Source organism: Colias eurytheme, chromosome 21 (assembly GCF_061535395.1).
Source record: "Colias eurytheme isolate Ceu_HAF_F1 chromosome 21, ilColEury1 Martin Lab GWU primary, whole genome shotgun sequence".
In the NCBI taxonomy this organism is placed as follows: domain Eukaryota; kingdom Metazoa; phylum Arthropoda; class Insecta; order Lepidoptera; family Pieridae; genus Colias; species Colias eurytheme.
Genome location: NC_143000.1, coordinates 4,334,198 through 4,350,708, shown reverse-complemented (window position 1 = coordinate 4,350,708; position 16,511 = coordinate 4,334,198). Strand labels below are relative to the sequence as shown.

General features: G+C 31.1%; 1 protein-coding gene across 1 annotated transcript; it reads right to left on the bottom strand.

The window, feature by feature from the left end:
• Positions 1-3,624: 3,624 nt before the first annotated feature.
• Positions 3,625-13,577, bottom strand: LOC149899049 (alpha-tocopherol transfer protein-like). Its single transcript, XM_090114672.1, has 6 exons — positions 13,347-13,577; positions 7,838-7,994; positions 6,864-6,981; positions 5,581-5,715; positions 4,767-4,980; positions 3,625-4,259 (listed from the first exon to the last, which is right to left on the bottom strand). The coding sequence occupies exons 1-6, from the start codon at positions 13,507-13,509 to the stop codon at positions 4,105-4,107; spliced, it is 942 nt and encodes a 313-aa protein (XP_089970798.1). The 5' UTR covers positions 13,510-13,577; the 3' UTR covers positions 3,625-4,104.
• Between the last annotated feature and the right edge of the window lie 2,934 nt (positions 13,578-16,511).

Here is a 16,511-nt window from a genome sequence, read left to right as displayed (position 1 = left end):
AAAAATAAACTTTGACTGTTAATACTTTTGTTCAGTATTTACCTGTATGATTTTTGCTTGGTAATTAATATGTATATTTTCATGTCGTATAGCTAATTATAAACATAAGTGTGATGTGAAACTAGCTGGATTTATTTTTACACACTCACAGCCATATATTTTATATTAAAATAGTGTAAATCATAATATTTTTTCACAATTAAAAATATTTCCTTTTTTCTGATGGTGTTGGCATCGAATTAAACCGCGCTGTCGTTTCGTTCACTAAAAGTGATGTTATGAGGACCGAATATGTAGCCGCCTCAACTTACGGAAACGAGAGTAACCTGCGTTGTCTGTTAGTTATTGTATAGTCGAATTTAACGTTACATGGAAATTGGAATCTAAATATATTATGTATACTTAGGTATATTAAATCTGTACATGAAATATATTTCCTAAATAACTATCACGGGGTGATTAGGGATCGACACTGATGCCAAAGAAGCAAACAGTAAAATTTTTGTCCGTATAACCGGTATAGAAACAAAAACTACTCGACGGATTTAAACGAAACTTGGTACAATTATTTTTCATATTCCTGAGCAGAGCAGTAACTCCATTTTTAAGCTTTCGTCGCGTGTGCAACCTTAATGGTTAAAGCTACACAGAAATCATGTATTCAGAAAGAAATGTTCTCCTTATTATATAAAAAATATCTCCCGACATCATAAATGTCTATCTTTTATGGTTGACTCACAATAACACGTGTAACTTCCGATAGCTTAGGAGTTTGAAGCTTTCTGATTATATTTGTCTATAACACTCTCAGTCCGTTTTAACTCAATTTTTATTTTCATGCATCAGTGCCACCTAAAAAATCTTTATCTCGAAATTCGAGCTTTGCTCGAATAAGAAAATGAGAAATAAGAGTTCTCAAGAATCGTTAGAGGTATACTCTAGGCCGAAAACAACACGTGTTATGCCGAGAACCTGAAACCGCTTCACAACGAGAATTGCGGCTCACAGCTGACCGCGAACGGCATGTACTATCCCGTGAGACCGAAACCTTCACTGAGAGGGTATAACGTCTCACAGCTGATCACGGCCGTCACATTTTATCTCGAGAATCTGAAACTTTTACTCAATATGAAGACCGTTTGACAAATGATAGGGTGCACCATAATATTATTCGATCTCTTGAAGATGAACATGAGCATAAGCAATGACTAGAGTAGGGACGCGAATATTACAATTAATTGAGACAAAAACGATTATTAAGTTTGTTTAATGAAAGATTAAGAATTGAAACTATTCGGTCTCTGGAAACGGAAAATAGCGAGAGGCCCCTCTTACTGCAGACAGATTTCGCATAGTCTTAATGACTTAGAGGTAAACATAGAAGATCAATCTACGAATTCGGTGGTGGGGTCCGACAAATATAAAAGTGGGTTTTCTTATAACCTCACAATTGATTACAGATCATCTTCTGTATAGGCGATATTAACGTAGTATGTTATTTTTGTAATGCTTTAAAGTGGAGTAAGGAGTCGGCTTTCGTTTGAAGATACACCGGAACCTTTGAAATCACTACTTTTAGAGGAACATGACGTGCAATCTAAACAGTTCTTAGACAATATTCGCTCTTATAGTAGTGCGTTTCAAATGATCCTTTGGTGCTCAACAATTATCAGAAGGTCCTTTCATGTTTACTTTTAAGATACAAGGTCAAGTTTACCATTTGATAGGATCCCTTTTGCCTGAAGGCCAACCTAAGTTTCTTTAAATATATTTTGTATTCGACTACAACGAATAGTCGAATACAAGAATTATCAATATTTCTCGAATTTAAAACTGAACTCATTTCACAATTTTAGAACATGTTTCATCAGGTTAATTCGTATGTATGCAGTTTTAAATCGACATTAGAAGCTTTTCCTCAAGATGGTGATATTAATATAAGATTGTTATAAATGTCTATCGGCACTCAGGAACTCCCTGGGCGTGTATAACGCCCAGGCCACAGTATTACAATTTTTCCTACAGCAGGGCGACGAATGTATTTTCGCATAGCAAAGGAGGGGAACTCGCGGGGGGTCAAGTGACGCGGGCCACGTACCATTAACATGCTTAGTTTGTGGTACCGAGCGCGAAAGAAAGTCATCGTGTTTTTGTTTTGTTACTATGTAAACTAACGTAATTTAATACTTAGGTACATATTCTATAACGGTGCGCTCAAACTGTTAATCTACATTTAATTTAGATTATTATTTGAAATACTAAGTAATGTAGAATTTAAATCACATTCCTTCATGTTTTCCTCAGATTTTCAATTTTCTCCGATTTTAAGATTTTCAGAGTGTTCAATTTTAATGTAGTTAAATTTTATAAGAGACAATTTAGAACATTCAAAAATAAAGTGTCACGTATTTTTTTTAAACGACGAATGACCTAAAACGACGTAATCGCGGACGAAGTCGCGGGCAACAGCTAGTGTATTGAATAAAAAATGTCGTTATCGAGGTGAGACCTCAGCAAAAGTTCATGAGTTTTCTGAAAATCGAGTTATTGAGGACGTTCAGGAAACATATTAAAAACCAAAATTGCATTCAGGTATTATAGATTATATATACCTATTAAATACCTATTAAAGAAAATAATGATGTACATATTGGTTGATATACCACGGAGATAGAAATGTACATCTCTTTTAAAACGACATCGACAACGATATTGCGGAGCTGGATCGTTTTGTGAACGACACTTTAAAAAAAGTAATGTATTTATTAATAAAAATAATACATTAAATAATGAAACAAGACTACTGTCACTGTTCACCTTAATTAACTATTAATATGCATACCTATATATACAAAATTATCAGTAGACGTTCTCCAGTATAAAACTGTATTTAAAATAATTAATTATACAATTGTGTTATTTTATACATGTTTATTTTCATTTTAAACTCCTTATAAATAATAATTAGCAAATATTGCGAGCCTCGTCAGAAATAAAATATTTTTTTCCCAAAAATGATATCATCTTACTCAAAATATAAAAGTAAATTTGGAAAAACTTGTTCCTTGTGTAATCCAACACTATTTGTAGTAATTTAAAATCCTTAACCATATAAAATATTTAAGTTCATAGGTTCAGTGGCCTAAGGGCTAGCGCATACTTACAACTTTTAGTTGAACAAAATATATTTTGTTGTGTCTCATAAGTACATATATAGCAATATATGAACGGGCGCATTCTGTCAACTCGATAATTGATCGATAAAAAAGTCAAAAAGCTGTATCGATTCGCTCTTGATTTTAAAGTTGGACAACTATCGATCACACGCTTATTGTGTATTGCAACGTATTGAAGTGCGCATAATAATATAATCCACTACAGTTGATCCGCAAATCGCAACCGTTCAGTCTCGCTTTAGCATTGGAAGCGGATTCGAATTTTCCTATTTCTTTTAAAACGTATGTAGAGAAAAAATACAAGCTCTAACTTAATGGTTAAAATATGATATATATGGTCCTTATCACCGACACAAACGACTGCTATATTTGTTTGATAATAAAAAGAGGAACAAAGGAATTGGTTGATCTCTCAATTAATAATGTGGATCGTATACAATGAAACAAGTTTATAAATAAGAACTTTATTTAGCTACTTATAATTAATTATACTAATTCAGTTGATGCAAATGTATAATGGCTTAAGCCTACTGATACCTAATTACGTCACGCAAAACTAAAATAATTATAAAAATACCGGCATTTAAACAACAGATTTTCATGTTTAATATTGCTTAAATGATGAACAAATATGTACCTAAGAATAATTTCAATCAATATACACGAATACACGAATAAAATTAAAAGATTCGACCGCTTGTAAGTTTGTTTATATTGGATAAACGCAAAAACTAGTAAACGGATTTATAAAATTCTCTGTCCTTTAGAAAGCTACCTTTTCCTGCGTGGTATAAGCTGTTTTTTTTTTAGTTTTTATCCCGAGTCCAACCCGGGGCTCAGTCCTCTCTATTTAGGATGGCAAGCAAAACTTTAGAGTTAAAATAATAATATATAGAATATACATATTTTAAAGAATGGCTTAATATATTTAATCTAGGCTTAAAACCCTGAAGGTTCCGGGCATGCCAGCGTAGTCCTCGTTAAATTTGACAGAAGGTCTGCAAGCTTCGTCGGTCTTTGCTGAGTTGATATCCCGTAGGTATTTTTTCAACTCTTCTCGGGATAATTCTTCCAGCCAGTCCTCTGTATTAGGAAATTTTATAAATTAATTAATAGGTTAGATTTAGACACAAATCAGTGCTATATAAGTATATTCTATTAATAAAAAAGGGCTTCCAACTTTGTACTCATTGCTAAATTAAAGTTATTTTTTAAAATGTATATTGTAGCATGTTTTATAATATGAAAACAGTATTCCATATTAAATTCATATTAATAATGGCTTGTGCATACTTTTTTGCGTAGGTACTATTATAACTTCAAGCTTATGAATAAAGAATTGCCTTTTTATGTACTAGCTATAGCCAGCCAATTACAAGGTACACAATACACATCTACAGAATACAGAGTAACTTACAGGTAAATGATAATAATCTATCTATGTAACAAAATTTATACTTATATGTATTATTTTGATAGATAGAAACATGCTAGAATTATCTAACATTTGGTTTTAGGAAAAAAGAATAACAAAAAAATCATTAATCGTTAAACGTTTACGTTTTTCATATAGTAGGATTAATATTTTACCGTGAATAGCTTTCAATGATTTCTCATAGCCACCAAACTCCTCAGGCAGGATATCTTTTCCAATAACTTCGTGAAGATCCTCACAAGACTTGTGCACGTAAATCCGACCACCTACTTTGGGTTTCAGTATTTGTTTCAGGAGAACTACTAGACCATCAATGAACTTAGACGCGGTTATAAGGTGGATCCCTTTGATTTTCATACCGTAGCCTTCCTGGAAATTTAAATATTGTTTAGTAAATATTGTTCTATGGTCAACGGACATAGTAGTTATGTCAATAATCTGATGATGGTTTTGTGGATATAAATAATTTCTGTGTATTAAAGGCAATATGTATTATGGAGATTCTTTAATTCACGTGAAACAAATCTACTTTTATGAGAATGTAATGAAATAGTATAAGGTTTCACTTATACTTGGCTGTAGTGGGACGACTTCTCTCTACCTTTACATAAGTTAATAGGTCATTAAGTTTAGAGTTTTATTTCAAATAATTTACAAGTAACTAACTTATTTTTAAATTTTAAAGTAATATAATAAGTAAACACTAACAAAAATAAAGTGCAGGTGTGTATAAATTTACTTAGTATTGCAACAATATCATACTATGTACTTACGACGCTACGGTATGTACCTATGCAGTATTGCTGCGCTCCTTCGAAATGTTAACATTGCAATTCGTACTATAGTAACTAAAATATTATGTGCTATGTATTGGCGAATGACTAAACCATATCAACATTTATATCTAGAACGCCAAGTCATATAAGATCCACTTGTGTGATCGATTTCTACATCTCTTTGAATACTTACGAGATAGATTGTCAAGGCGTGTCTCAGATCCATAGGATTTAGCTTAGTTAATAGATCCATCATGTTTATATCTGTAAAATCGACAACCAGCCTGTATCCTGTGACGATGTCGTGGGCCTTTATATAATCTCCAATCTGCAAAAGCAATAAATCTATACTAATATTATAAAGCTGAAGAGTTTGTTTGTTTGTTTGTTTGTTTGTTTGTTTGTTTGAACGCGCTAATCTCGGGAACTACTGGCCCGATTTGAAAAATTCTTTCGGTGTTAGATAGCCCATTTATCGAGGAAGGTTATAGGCTATATATCATCACGCTACGACCAACAGGGATGGAGCCACGGGGGTGAAACCGCGCGGAGCAGCTAGTCATATAATATAAGTAATATTAATCGATTTAAAGTACATACATACACAAGTACATACAAGACTTGTGTAAAATAAGGAATTCTTTATTCCGTTTCTATAATATAATTTCAATTTAATACTGACATAAATAAGTAATTAAAGCAAGTAATGAGGTAATAACAAATATAATACAAATTACCGAAGCATGTCATAGGCCTAATTTCAACGTTCAACAAATTACGTACCATAAAAATATGCTATATAAGCATTGAGATAATATTAATATGGAGACGACACCGCCTACATCACTTATGTTCCACTCAACATACGTCATGTGACGTATGTTGAGCGGTATTTTTTAATGGTTTTAAAGTGAAACGCATCAAACATGCCTTCGTGTGTGTTACGATATTGCACAAATAATACAAATAATACGGAAAAGTGCAAAGGAATAACTTTCATCGTTAAGTACCTAACTAGATAATAATTTTTAAAACTTAGTTAGAGCAAAAAAATGGCGCACAGATTTTGTTCGTGGTGTCTCCTCCATACGTAGTAATATTATCTCAATGTATATAAGTTAAATTATGATATCTTGCTGACTTTACAGCGGAATAAAAATTGTACATATTTTAATCTAGGCTATAATTTATGTGCATACTAAATTTAAGCCAAATCGCCACACTATTTATTGCGTGAACACAAACATTTAAACATCCATCTATGCAGTCTTTCGGATTCAAAACTAGTCTGATAAATAACATAACGAAAAAAAATGTTTAATATTTTAAAATTGTATTTAATTTCTAAATGATTTTTGATTCATAAAATTCCCCAACAACTCCATAAAATTCAAATCAATTCAATAATCATGTCGCCGAAACACGCTCAAGTTTTACAAGAATAATTAAATTTCCAATAAAACAAACAAGTTTTACCAAATATCCATATTTGAAGTAATTTGTTATCTGCGCTGTATCCGTTACATTCGCTGTGAGCTTCGATACGAATACTCTGTAATGCTCCTTAGTCAAATTCGGTAAAATTACCGGAGTACTGAAAAAAAAAAACATGTAATTAAAAAGTATTGCGTAATATTTTCCTAATTAAACAACATTTAAGTAATAAAAAATAAAAAGAAACACATTATTAATGAACATTTTTTTCTTCGCATAATAATCTTCTTAAACTATTTGTACGCATTTTAAACTTTGAACGGATTATTTGCAAGCAAATATAGGTATTAAAAATTTAACTCCAACAACTTTCTTGGGACCTCGATAAACTGAACAAGGAAGTAAATTCAACAAAAATTTAATATAATATAGACGGAAATTAAAAGGGATTTTCCGGTATTGAAGCCTATTTTCGTAAAAATCTACAATTAATGCGTAATGAGTTCCTTATTTATATTAATATATACGAAATAACGAACATGTGGGCTGATAATTATGTATATATGTATGGTAATAGGCTCCAGAATTTTATATTTGATAAGACTAAAGCCAAGGCTATTTAAAATCTTAATCAAATATCATTGACTCGTGTGAAACCCGCTTTTACTCATAACCTTTTTCGGCTGATGACGTCACAGTCCCTATTACCTTCATTGCATAACAGGTTATTGCTTTTGCACATTCTGTGCGAAATTTTGTAAGAGAAAGTATTTTTTTCAATTCGATAAATTTATACCAAGTTGTTGGTACTTCATTTAAGTAATAACACATTTTATATGCAATAAATAGGTGGGTATAATTTATATTGTGCACGTCAAAAAACATGTAAAAAATTAACAATAGAACATGAGCGCGGGATTTTTTGAAACATTTTCCCATGTCTAAATAATGCGTATTAACAAATTACAATAAAAAAAACCCTGTTATTTATTGGAAATTCCCTTAAAATTACTTACGTTACTTCGAATACATCTTTAAAATCATTTCTGACATCGATAACGCCAAAACACTGAGGTAATAAAGTCCTCAGGGTGCACATTCTATCGATGTATTGTTTCGCCTTCTCAATCGAGCCTTTTCCCTCCAAGATTGTTGAGCGCAGGTATCCATCAGCTGTTAATTGAGAAAATCGTTTAATTATGTATGTAATTATTGCAAGTTAAGGTTCAATTTCTTTTGCACTTGAAGTTTTTATTCAATAGTATAAAAATATTGTCGTTTTTAAATTAAAGTGAGCTTATTATATAATAGAACTTTCTAGAAGTTCTGGCCAAAGATCTCAAGAAATACCGATCTCAATAAATAAATAATAATAATATGTTGGTATTTTGTGTTCCTTTTTCTTCACTAGTTTTTGTTTCCTTACGCAGTGTTATTTTATATTGCTAAATTGTTAATTATTATTTGTTTGTTTTTACAAAAAAATACCTAACAATGTTGAAAATTAAATGACGCAGCGTTTTATAATGAGATCGGTTCTAATTTAATGTTCCAAATTGAAATATATTTTATTTTTTCATGAATGCGTAGGTCATAATGTTATTACATCTACGTCATCACTTAATATTATTTGATACGCATTAAATTTTTGGTGATTAAATTTAAATAGAAACACAATATTTGCACTAGCAAATATGATTCGTAGTAAACAACACCATTCTATTATAAAAATGAACCGACAATTTTTTTTTTATTAACCTTTTTTTTATTAAGTATGACAGCTTGCATAATATTATGATAATTGATAAACTGTAATACATTTTTGCAAGCACTAACTGCCACTAATTTGCTACAGAACTGGCTTTCTTTGTTCGTTGCAACATCTTCAAACATTGTATAACATAATATAATAGCACCTTGTTCATGCTTGAGACACCACTAGTAGATAACCATTATAATTATAAAATAGTTTGATTTGTACTCCGTCAAAAACTATGAGAGAAGACGTTGTTTATGTTTTACTAGCTGTGCCTCGCGGTTTCACCCGCATTGCTCCGCTCCTGTTGGTCTTAGGGAGATGATATCTATACTAATATTATAAAGCTGAAGAGTTTGCTTGTTTGTTTGTTTGAACGCGCTAATCTCGGGAACTACTGGTCCCATTTGAAAAATTCTTTGGGTGTTAGATAGCTCATTTATCGAGGAAGGCTATAGGCTATATATCATCACGCTACGAGCAACAGGAGAGGAGCCGCGCGGAGTGGCTAGTATATTATATAGCCCTAAACTTTTCTCGATAAATGGGGCTATAAGAAACTGAAAGAATTTTTCAAATCGAACCAGTTGCTCCTGAGATTAGCGCGTTCAAACAAACAAACTCTTCAGTTTTATAATATTAGTATAGATTCGTTCACTTAGCAGCTACTCCGTATCAGGACATTATTTTGTCAGATACATATTTGAAAAATAATCTTTTTCTGAAAAAGTATCCTGATACCGGAATTAATACCTAGATCAGCCTATGTATCACAATGTCTTAATGTAATATTATTTAGTTTAGCGTCACAATTGTTCCACACTGGAAATAACACTGCTAAAGGACATCATTGGGTTACCAGATCACAATAAGTAAGTGTCGATAGTGTGTATGCTTTAAAAACAAGGGGATTTTCCAAAGCACCAATTATTGTTTTTCCCCGGTCTGATTGTTCATTACTATTAATAATCGTTTTATTTATTACCAAGGAAAGTTATAATATGTATATAATTATAACATAGTATGACATTTTCCCCGTTTGTATTTTTTGTCTCAAAAATATACGGCCTATTTTATTTATAACCTAAACAAAAAGAGCCTCTTTGAGCAATAACCCGTTATTAATATTATAAATGTTAATGTAGGTCTGTTGGTTACGTTTTCACGCCAATATGTTTGGATAAAATTTGGTACAAAGTTTGAAACCAGGGAAAAGCACATTTAAGTTTTTATTGTGCGGTTAATATCCTGGTACTGTATTTTCCTTTGAAAACGCAATCGAAGCAGCGGGCAGAAGTTAGTAAATAATACAATATTTTTCTTTTTTCTTTATAAACTTTGTTAAGATATTCGAGGCAGGTCTGTTAAATCCTTAGATGATAGATCATTAAGTAAGTGAAATCCCTTGTGGAAATAATTATAGGTATCTTGGAACTGTCATGAAAAATAATAATATTATGTCATTAAAATAAACCCAGCTAATTCGGCTCGTCTATTCTGGAGCTATCGTGTCACATACATACAAACAATTAAACGGCTTATTTGATTGAGGAGTATTATGACAATATAAGAAATACGCACTTTTATTAAACCTACAAAAAATGTAATGTTTTCTTTTAAATTCGGTATGAAAGTAATCACAGTCATGTAGTTACAGATATTTGCTTTGGAATTTAATTATAAATATAATTATATTATATAAATATATTATGTTTTTCTTCCATTTTATTACATTTCCTTTAGTTCATGAATATTCATTATTACGTTTATAATTTTAATTACTACTACCTATGACTACTACCTATCTCAATAAAAATATATGCGGGTATCATTCATCATTTTGTTTTAATTATGCATTGTTACTTTTTTATTATATTGCATTTATTATCATTTTATGAGTGAGAAATACATTAAATTTAATAAAACTATGTAGTTTGGTAACAAAAAATAAACAAAATCATCTAAATTATAGACGAATAAAAACTTTTGAATTGACTTAAAATAAAAATTATGAATCGTTTTTTTAATAACGTAACTACATATTAATTAATTAGTGAAATGTTATATATTCAAATAAAATATTGATAAGAATGCCTTTTTAATGTTGATTTACCTAGCCATTTCATCTAATTACTTTTAAATCTTTGCAAAGTGCCCTTCTTGCTTTCAATATGATATAAATTTATTGTCAATTTTTATCACAGCATTATTTTGGATATACCTAAAAAAATAATGAATAAATAGCTATAATTCATTAATTTCTAAATGAAAGAGGCATTAGGCACAATAAATCCTACTAATATTATATGCGAAAGTTTGTATGTTTGTTTGTTACTCCTTCGTGCAAAAACTACAGAACCGATTTTCATGAAATTTGGCACACATAATAATTATAGAATGTAACTTTGATTAACAGATAGAATAGTTTTTATCCCGATAATGCCACGGAAACGGAAACAACGCGGGTTTTAAAGTTGACTGCGCGAGTGAAAAGCTAGTTATAAAAATAAATATGACCACGTGAGGGATTTACTTAAGTTTTCATTGATATAATAATATATTTGACTACGGGCTGATTTTTCAATCCTTGGTTAAATCTTATCCATCCAATAAAGCATTAGGTACACAATAATACACATATGTTACCTGTAAAATGTCAAAAAGTGGACAGGTAACACATTTTTGAATTGGTTGTTTTACGATATTTGATGAATAAGTTTTAACCAAGGATTCAAAAATCGGCGAGGATTCATAATAAATATTCAAAAAAACTTTTGAATGATGGCTCAAGATATTAAAACATATCATCACATAGCAATTAACACACACATTTTATCTGGGGGCACGGTAGTGCCCCCGCCAAGACAAGCCAAGCGAGGCGCACGGGCACTACCTACCTTTTCTCGAAGCGCTTCGACGTTTTTTTGAACCCTCATAACTTGGGTTTGGAGTATGCTAGATCAACAAAATTTTCGGTATATATTGTCAATAGCGGACTTATTGAACATATTAAGTTTTAATTACATTAGCTTTTATACTTCAGATTTTATTTATATCTAAAAAACGCTAATTTCGTCACTGACTCACTGATGATCATCAAAATTCTTAAGGTATTTCCTAATGTCCTAGAAAGCTGAAATTTTGTATGTAAGCTAGTATTAGCACACAAACAACAAAAAAATTATAAAACTTGTAACTTTCATCCCCCAACCCCTTAAACTAGGGGATGGGAGTTTGTATGAGACCTGTAATTTTAAATTAAATTTTGATGACGCTAGAGGTCTAATCTAATAATCTAAAACTTGGTTCCCCTAGATATATATATGTATAGGTACTCCTTGTTAAAAAAAAAATTGTTACAAACAACCTACAAAAAGAAATGAAATCCCACCAAAAACATTTTCATGTAAAATGTTGCCAAGACGAGCCCATATGACTCGCACTGTCAAAAAGTTATCAGATCTCATGTAGAGCCAAGCTTCTAACACTACACGCCCTAACTCTACAAGGCCTAACTTCACAAACTCTACACCTTAGTCAAAATATGTGGCTTGGCCGTTCGTTACTACAAGAACTATTGTATAACACAAAAGTAATGAACAGTGAATTAATTTTTCACCTTACGCCGATGTGAATGTAGCGAAATGGCCAAGCCACATATTTTGACTAACGTGTAGAGTTTGTGAAGTTAGGCCTTGTAGAGTTAGGGCGTGTAGTGTTAGAAGCTTGGCTCTACATGAGATCTGATAACTTTTTGACAGTGCGAGTCATATGGGCTCGTCTTGGCAACATTTTACATGAAAATGTTTTTGGTGGGATTCATATATACGTGAGAAAAGCTTTTATCGTCAAGCAAATACTCGAAAAGGAAATCATGAATTACTTATTGGGCCTCTTTAGATAAAAATATTATCACTCATTAAGTTGCCTAGCAACCGTGGAAAGGTCTAGAATGTTCTTATAATTTCAACAAATAAAGATGTTGCTAGGCAAACTCAGATATATATTGGAGATCTTACAAAGATACAAGAAAATTTAAGAAAAGGAGAACTCAGCTAGTAATTTTTGTAGAGAACATTTCAAACGTTTTAATTTTCTCAACTATTATTCGTTGACCCTTGTAGGTTCAATTTTTAGAGATAAAGTTGTTGAATGATGTATAGATTTATTCAATTTGCTTAAATCAACAAATTCGTTCTTATAAATATTAACGAGCTAAAAACGAGTAAAATCTCTACATTTTAGACGGAAATAAAGATAAATGAATAGGTCTATCGAGGTGGGTTTTTAATTGAAATACAATCGAATTTTGATAAAATTTAATATATTTGAATATGAGTGGTGGAGTCGAATAAAATATAATATAATTTTCCTATGATTTCGTCTACATAAATTTTCTTTTTATAATATTCTATTTATAAACCAACGATTTCAAAAGTAACTGTTACAAAGTTGTCTTAATTATTTTAATCGCAAATCTGATTTTCTTGTTAAATAGAACTTGTAACATGTAATTATTTAAGCAAGATCCGCAGAGATAATTTTCTTGATTTCTCCATTTTAAATAAATGTTATCTCACTTTATTAAATAACATGCGATTAAAAATACGATATTTAATAAGTAAATAATCACCAACTTTCTTGAGCCTTTTCTTTTTGAGAATCCATCACATAATTATCGCTATTAATAAAATAATAAAACTCCCAAATAAAAGACTGTATAGAATTAAATGCATTAAATTAAAATAATATTTAAAAAATATACTCACTGAAGTCAGTCCTAGTAAAATGCGGTTGTTTCTTAACCCATTCCCGTAATATTTTGATAGACTCCTCCATAGCTCCCGGCTTGTCCAAATTATATTCTTTAAGAATAACATCGGTTGAATCGGGACGAAGGTGCAACAAAGTATTTTTGGGCTTGAACTGCATTTTAATGGATAATTACTTCTTAATAATATAACCTCTCGCTACGAAGGCGTATTGTAAACTGCTTGCAAAGTGTCGCGGTGTTAAACATCAAAATAAAACAGGTCAGGATTTTTGCGTACATTTCATAATAAGGAAGCTGTACGAAGTGATTCTATATTAAAACTGTAACAAAGAGTTTTATATTAAGCACACACTGCACTTTGATTGTCGTATTCATATTATCGCTGCGTATTATAAATGTATGTAACTTTCCTCTTGTATTTTTTAGTTTTGAAATTAGCTTTATATATATTTTTAAATTTCGATTATAATTCTACAAGTAGTAATTGTCTGATAGTGCCTTTCATAGAGCTTATTCAGCATATTCAAAAGCAATGTGTTTTGAAGCAGATGTTAAATTACAATCACAACATTGATTATTATTTTTATGTGATACAGATCAAAGATATCCAGTAATATTATTAAAGTAACAATTACTCTAATACCTAGCGTATAATATAAAATCATACGAAAAATAAATACCATTTATTTATTTATTTGGATTAATTTGATGACGTCCACACTCCACCTGCGTGTATATTTTTAATGGTCATTCAATGATAATTTAAAATATCTATATCAAAGTAAATTAAGTACATTTATTGTATTTTATATATTTATATACACGAATTATATTTATTTGTTCATATTTATCGATATTTAGCAAGGATTCAAGTCATATGACGGTCATATCATTCTCCGTTAACAGCAGGTCATACACATGTCATTGAACTTTTCGGTTTTCGAACAAGTCGATTACCTCACATTATTTATATTCAGATTGAGTTATATTTATTTTATCTGTATATCTGTATGAAATGAGAAAAAAGTATTTCGAAATTGTTAATTATAATAAGGGATTGTTTCTAGCCGGTCATCATTCTGCCATAGCTATGGCCAGGTTATTTTATAGTTTTACTGCGGCTTCACCCGCGTGATTCCACTCTGGTTGGTCTTTGTGTGATGATATAATATAGCTTTCCTCGATAAAATTTATGAGCTCATTTAATGAGCTATCTAACACAGAAATAATTTTTTAAATCCGACCAGTCCTTTTATTCCGACCTGAGATTGGCGCGTTCAAACAAACAAACTCTTCAGCTTTATAATAGGTATTAGTTTTTATTGTATTTGTAGTTTTGTAAGAATCCATTATTTACGAAATAAAAGTGTGCACATATTGTGTTTGTGACGGGAAGTTATTTTCCACATCATATTGTATTCAGAATTATAATAGGTGTGCTTTATAACTGCTAACTTTTAAGTATCTATAAATGCTATATATTTGTCATGTTTAGGTATAATAAGTTACTTTATGAGAGAACAATTATAATTTTTGAAGTGAAACTTCTTTATCGGGGTTGGAAAAAAAATTTAGTGTAACATTTTTTCGTTATGCGTGACATTTTTCCGTTACGCGCCATCTTTGCCTTATCCCTACCACGCGTGATTTGACGTATTTCTGTAAAGTTGCATATAGTAAATTATTTTTTGAAAAATAAGGTCATAAAGAAGTTTCACTTCTTACGTGTGTACACTAGTACACACACACATTTTTTTAATTGAACAATTAAATATTAAATAATATTAATGGTTACTCGTGTAAGTATATTCAGGGTTTTTCTCGTGTTTTTATTTATATATCAATGAAAAAATTGTGAGCTTTTAATTTATAATTAAAAATTAACAATCAGCCTATTTAATTGTATGTTAATACGACGTGGTTAATTGTTATCTATTTTATAATGTTTTTACCAAAGAAACTAAGTAATACATTTAAATGAAATATTTTTTTAATAATAATCTTCCGCGTCAGCCGATTATAAATTAAGGAAATCCAAATATAAAATAAACCAAATGTAGGTTTGGTAGTATGCGAAACGTAATATGTCTAGAAAATAACATTTATGTTCAGTTAGGTCTTTTTGCGTGACGGATTATCAAATAATCGAATTAAGAGTAGGTACACGCTTAAGAGATTGTAGAGTTTAAAAATTACTATCAAGATAAAAATAAAGATTTATAAAACTTTTTCTAAGGTTTTTCAGAGACTGTTTAATATGGCAAAACTATATCCCAAAATGTAAAGGCTTTTTCAGTAATGTTAGGTCTAATTCACACGAGAGCTTTTTTAACGTCCGTTAAATAAAACCGGCCAAGTGCGAGTCGGGCTCGCGCACAAAGGGTTCCGTAGCAGCAAATATAATAAATTACAGTTAAATCAACCTATCTCAAAAACTATAAGAGATACTTTGATCAAACCAAAAATCGTTGAAAGAGTTAATTAGCATGCATCACCTCTATTTTTTTTAGAATTTTATACCCCGTAGTTATAAAAATAGAGGGGGGGGGACATACTTTTTACGACTTTGAGAGCTGATATCTCAAAAACCGTTCACTTTAAGAAAAATGTTTTTTAGAAAACTTTATATCATTTTAAAAGACCTTTCCATTGATACCCCACACGGGTATGTACATCGAAAAAAAAAATTTCATCCCTCAGTTACATGTATGGGGGGCCCCACCCCCAATTCTTTTTTTTACTATTTAGTGTCATATTTTTGTAGCGGTTCATACAACACATATTCCCATCAAATTTCATCACTGTAGTACTTATAGTTTCCGAGTAAATCGGCTGTGACAGACGGACAGACGGACAGACGGACAGACGGACATGACGAAACTATAAGGGTTCCGTTTTTGCCATTTTGGCTACGGAACCCTAATAAAACCGGCCAAGTGCGAGTCGGGCTCGCGCACAAAGGGTTCCGTAGCAGCAAATATAATAAATTACAGTTAAATCAACCTATCTCAAAAACTATAAGAGATACTTTGATCAAACCAAAAATCGTTGAAAGAGTTAATTAGCATGCATCACCTCTATTTTTTTTAGAATTTTATACCCCGTAGTTATAAAAATAGAGGGGGGGGGACATACTTTTTACGACTTTGAGAGCTGATAT

Bases quoted from the DNA above. Each gene is read 5' to 3' on its own strand.
- LOC149899049 (XM_090114672.1), bottom strand. From the start codon at position 13,509: ATGCAGTTCAAGCCCAAAAATACTTTGTTGCACCTTCGTCCCGATTCA. The intron at 7,995-13,346 runs GTGAGTATATTT...CTCAATTAACAG, and splicing joins TTTTACTAGGACTGACTTCA to CTGATGGATACCTGCGCTCA. The intron at 4,981-5,580 runs GTAAGTATTCAA...TTAAATTTCCAG, and splicing joins ACGCCTTGACAATCTATCTC to GAAGGCTACGGTATGAAAAT.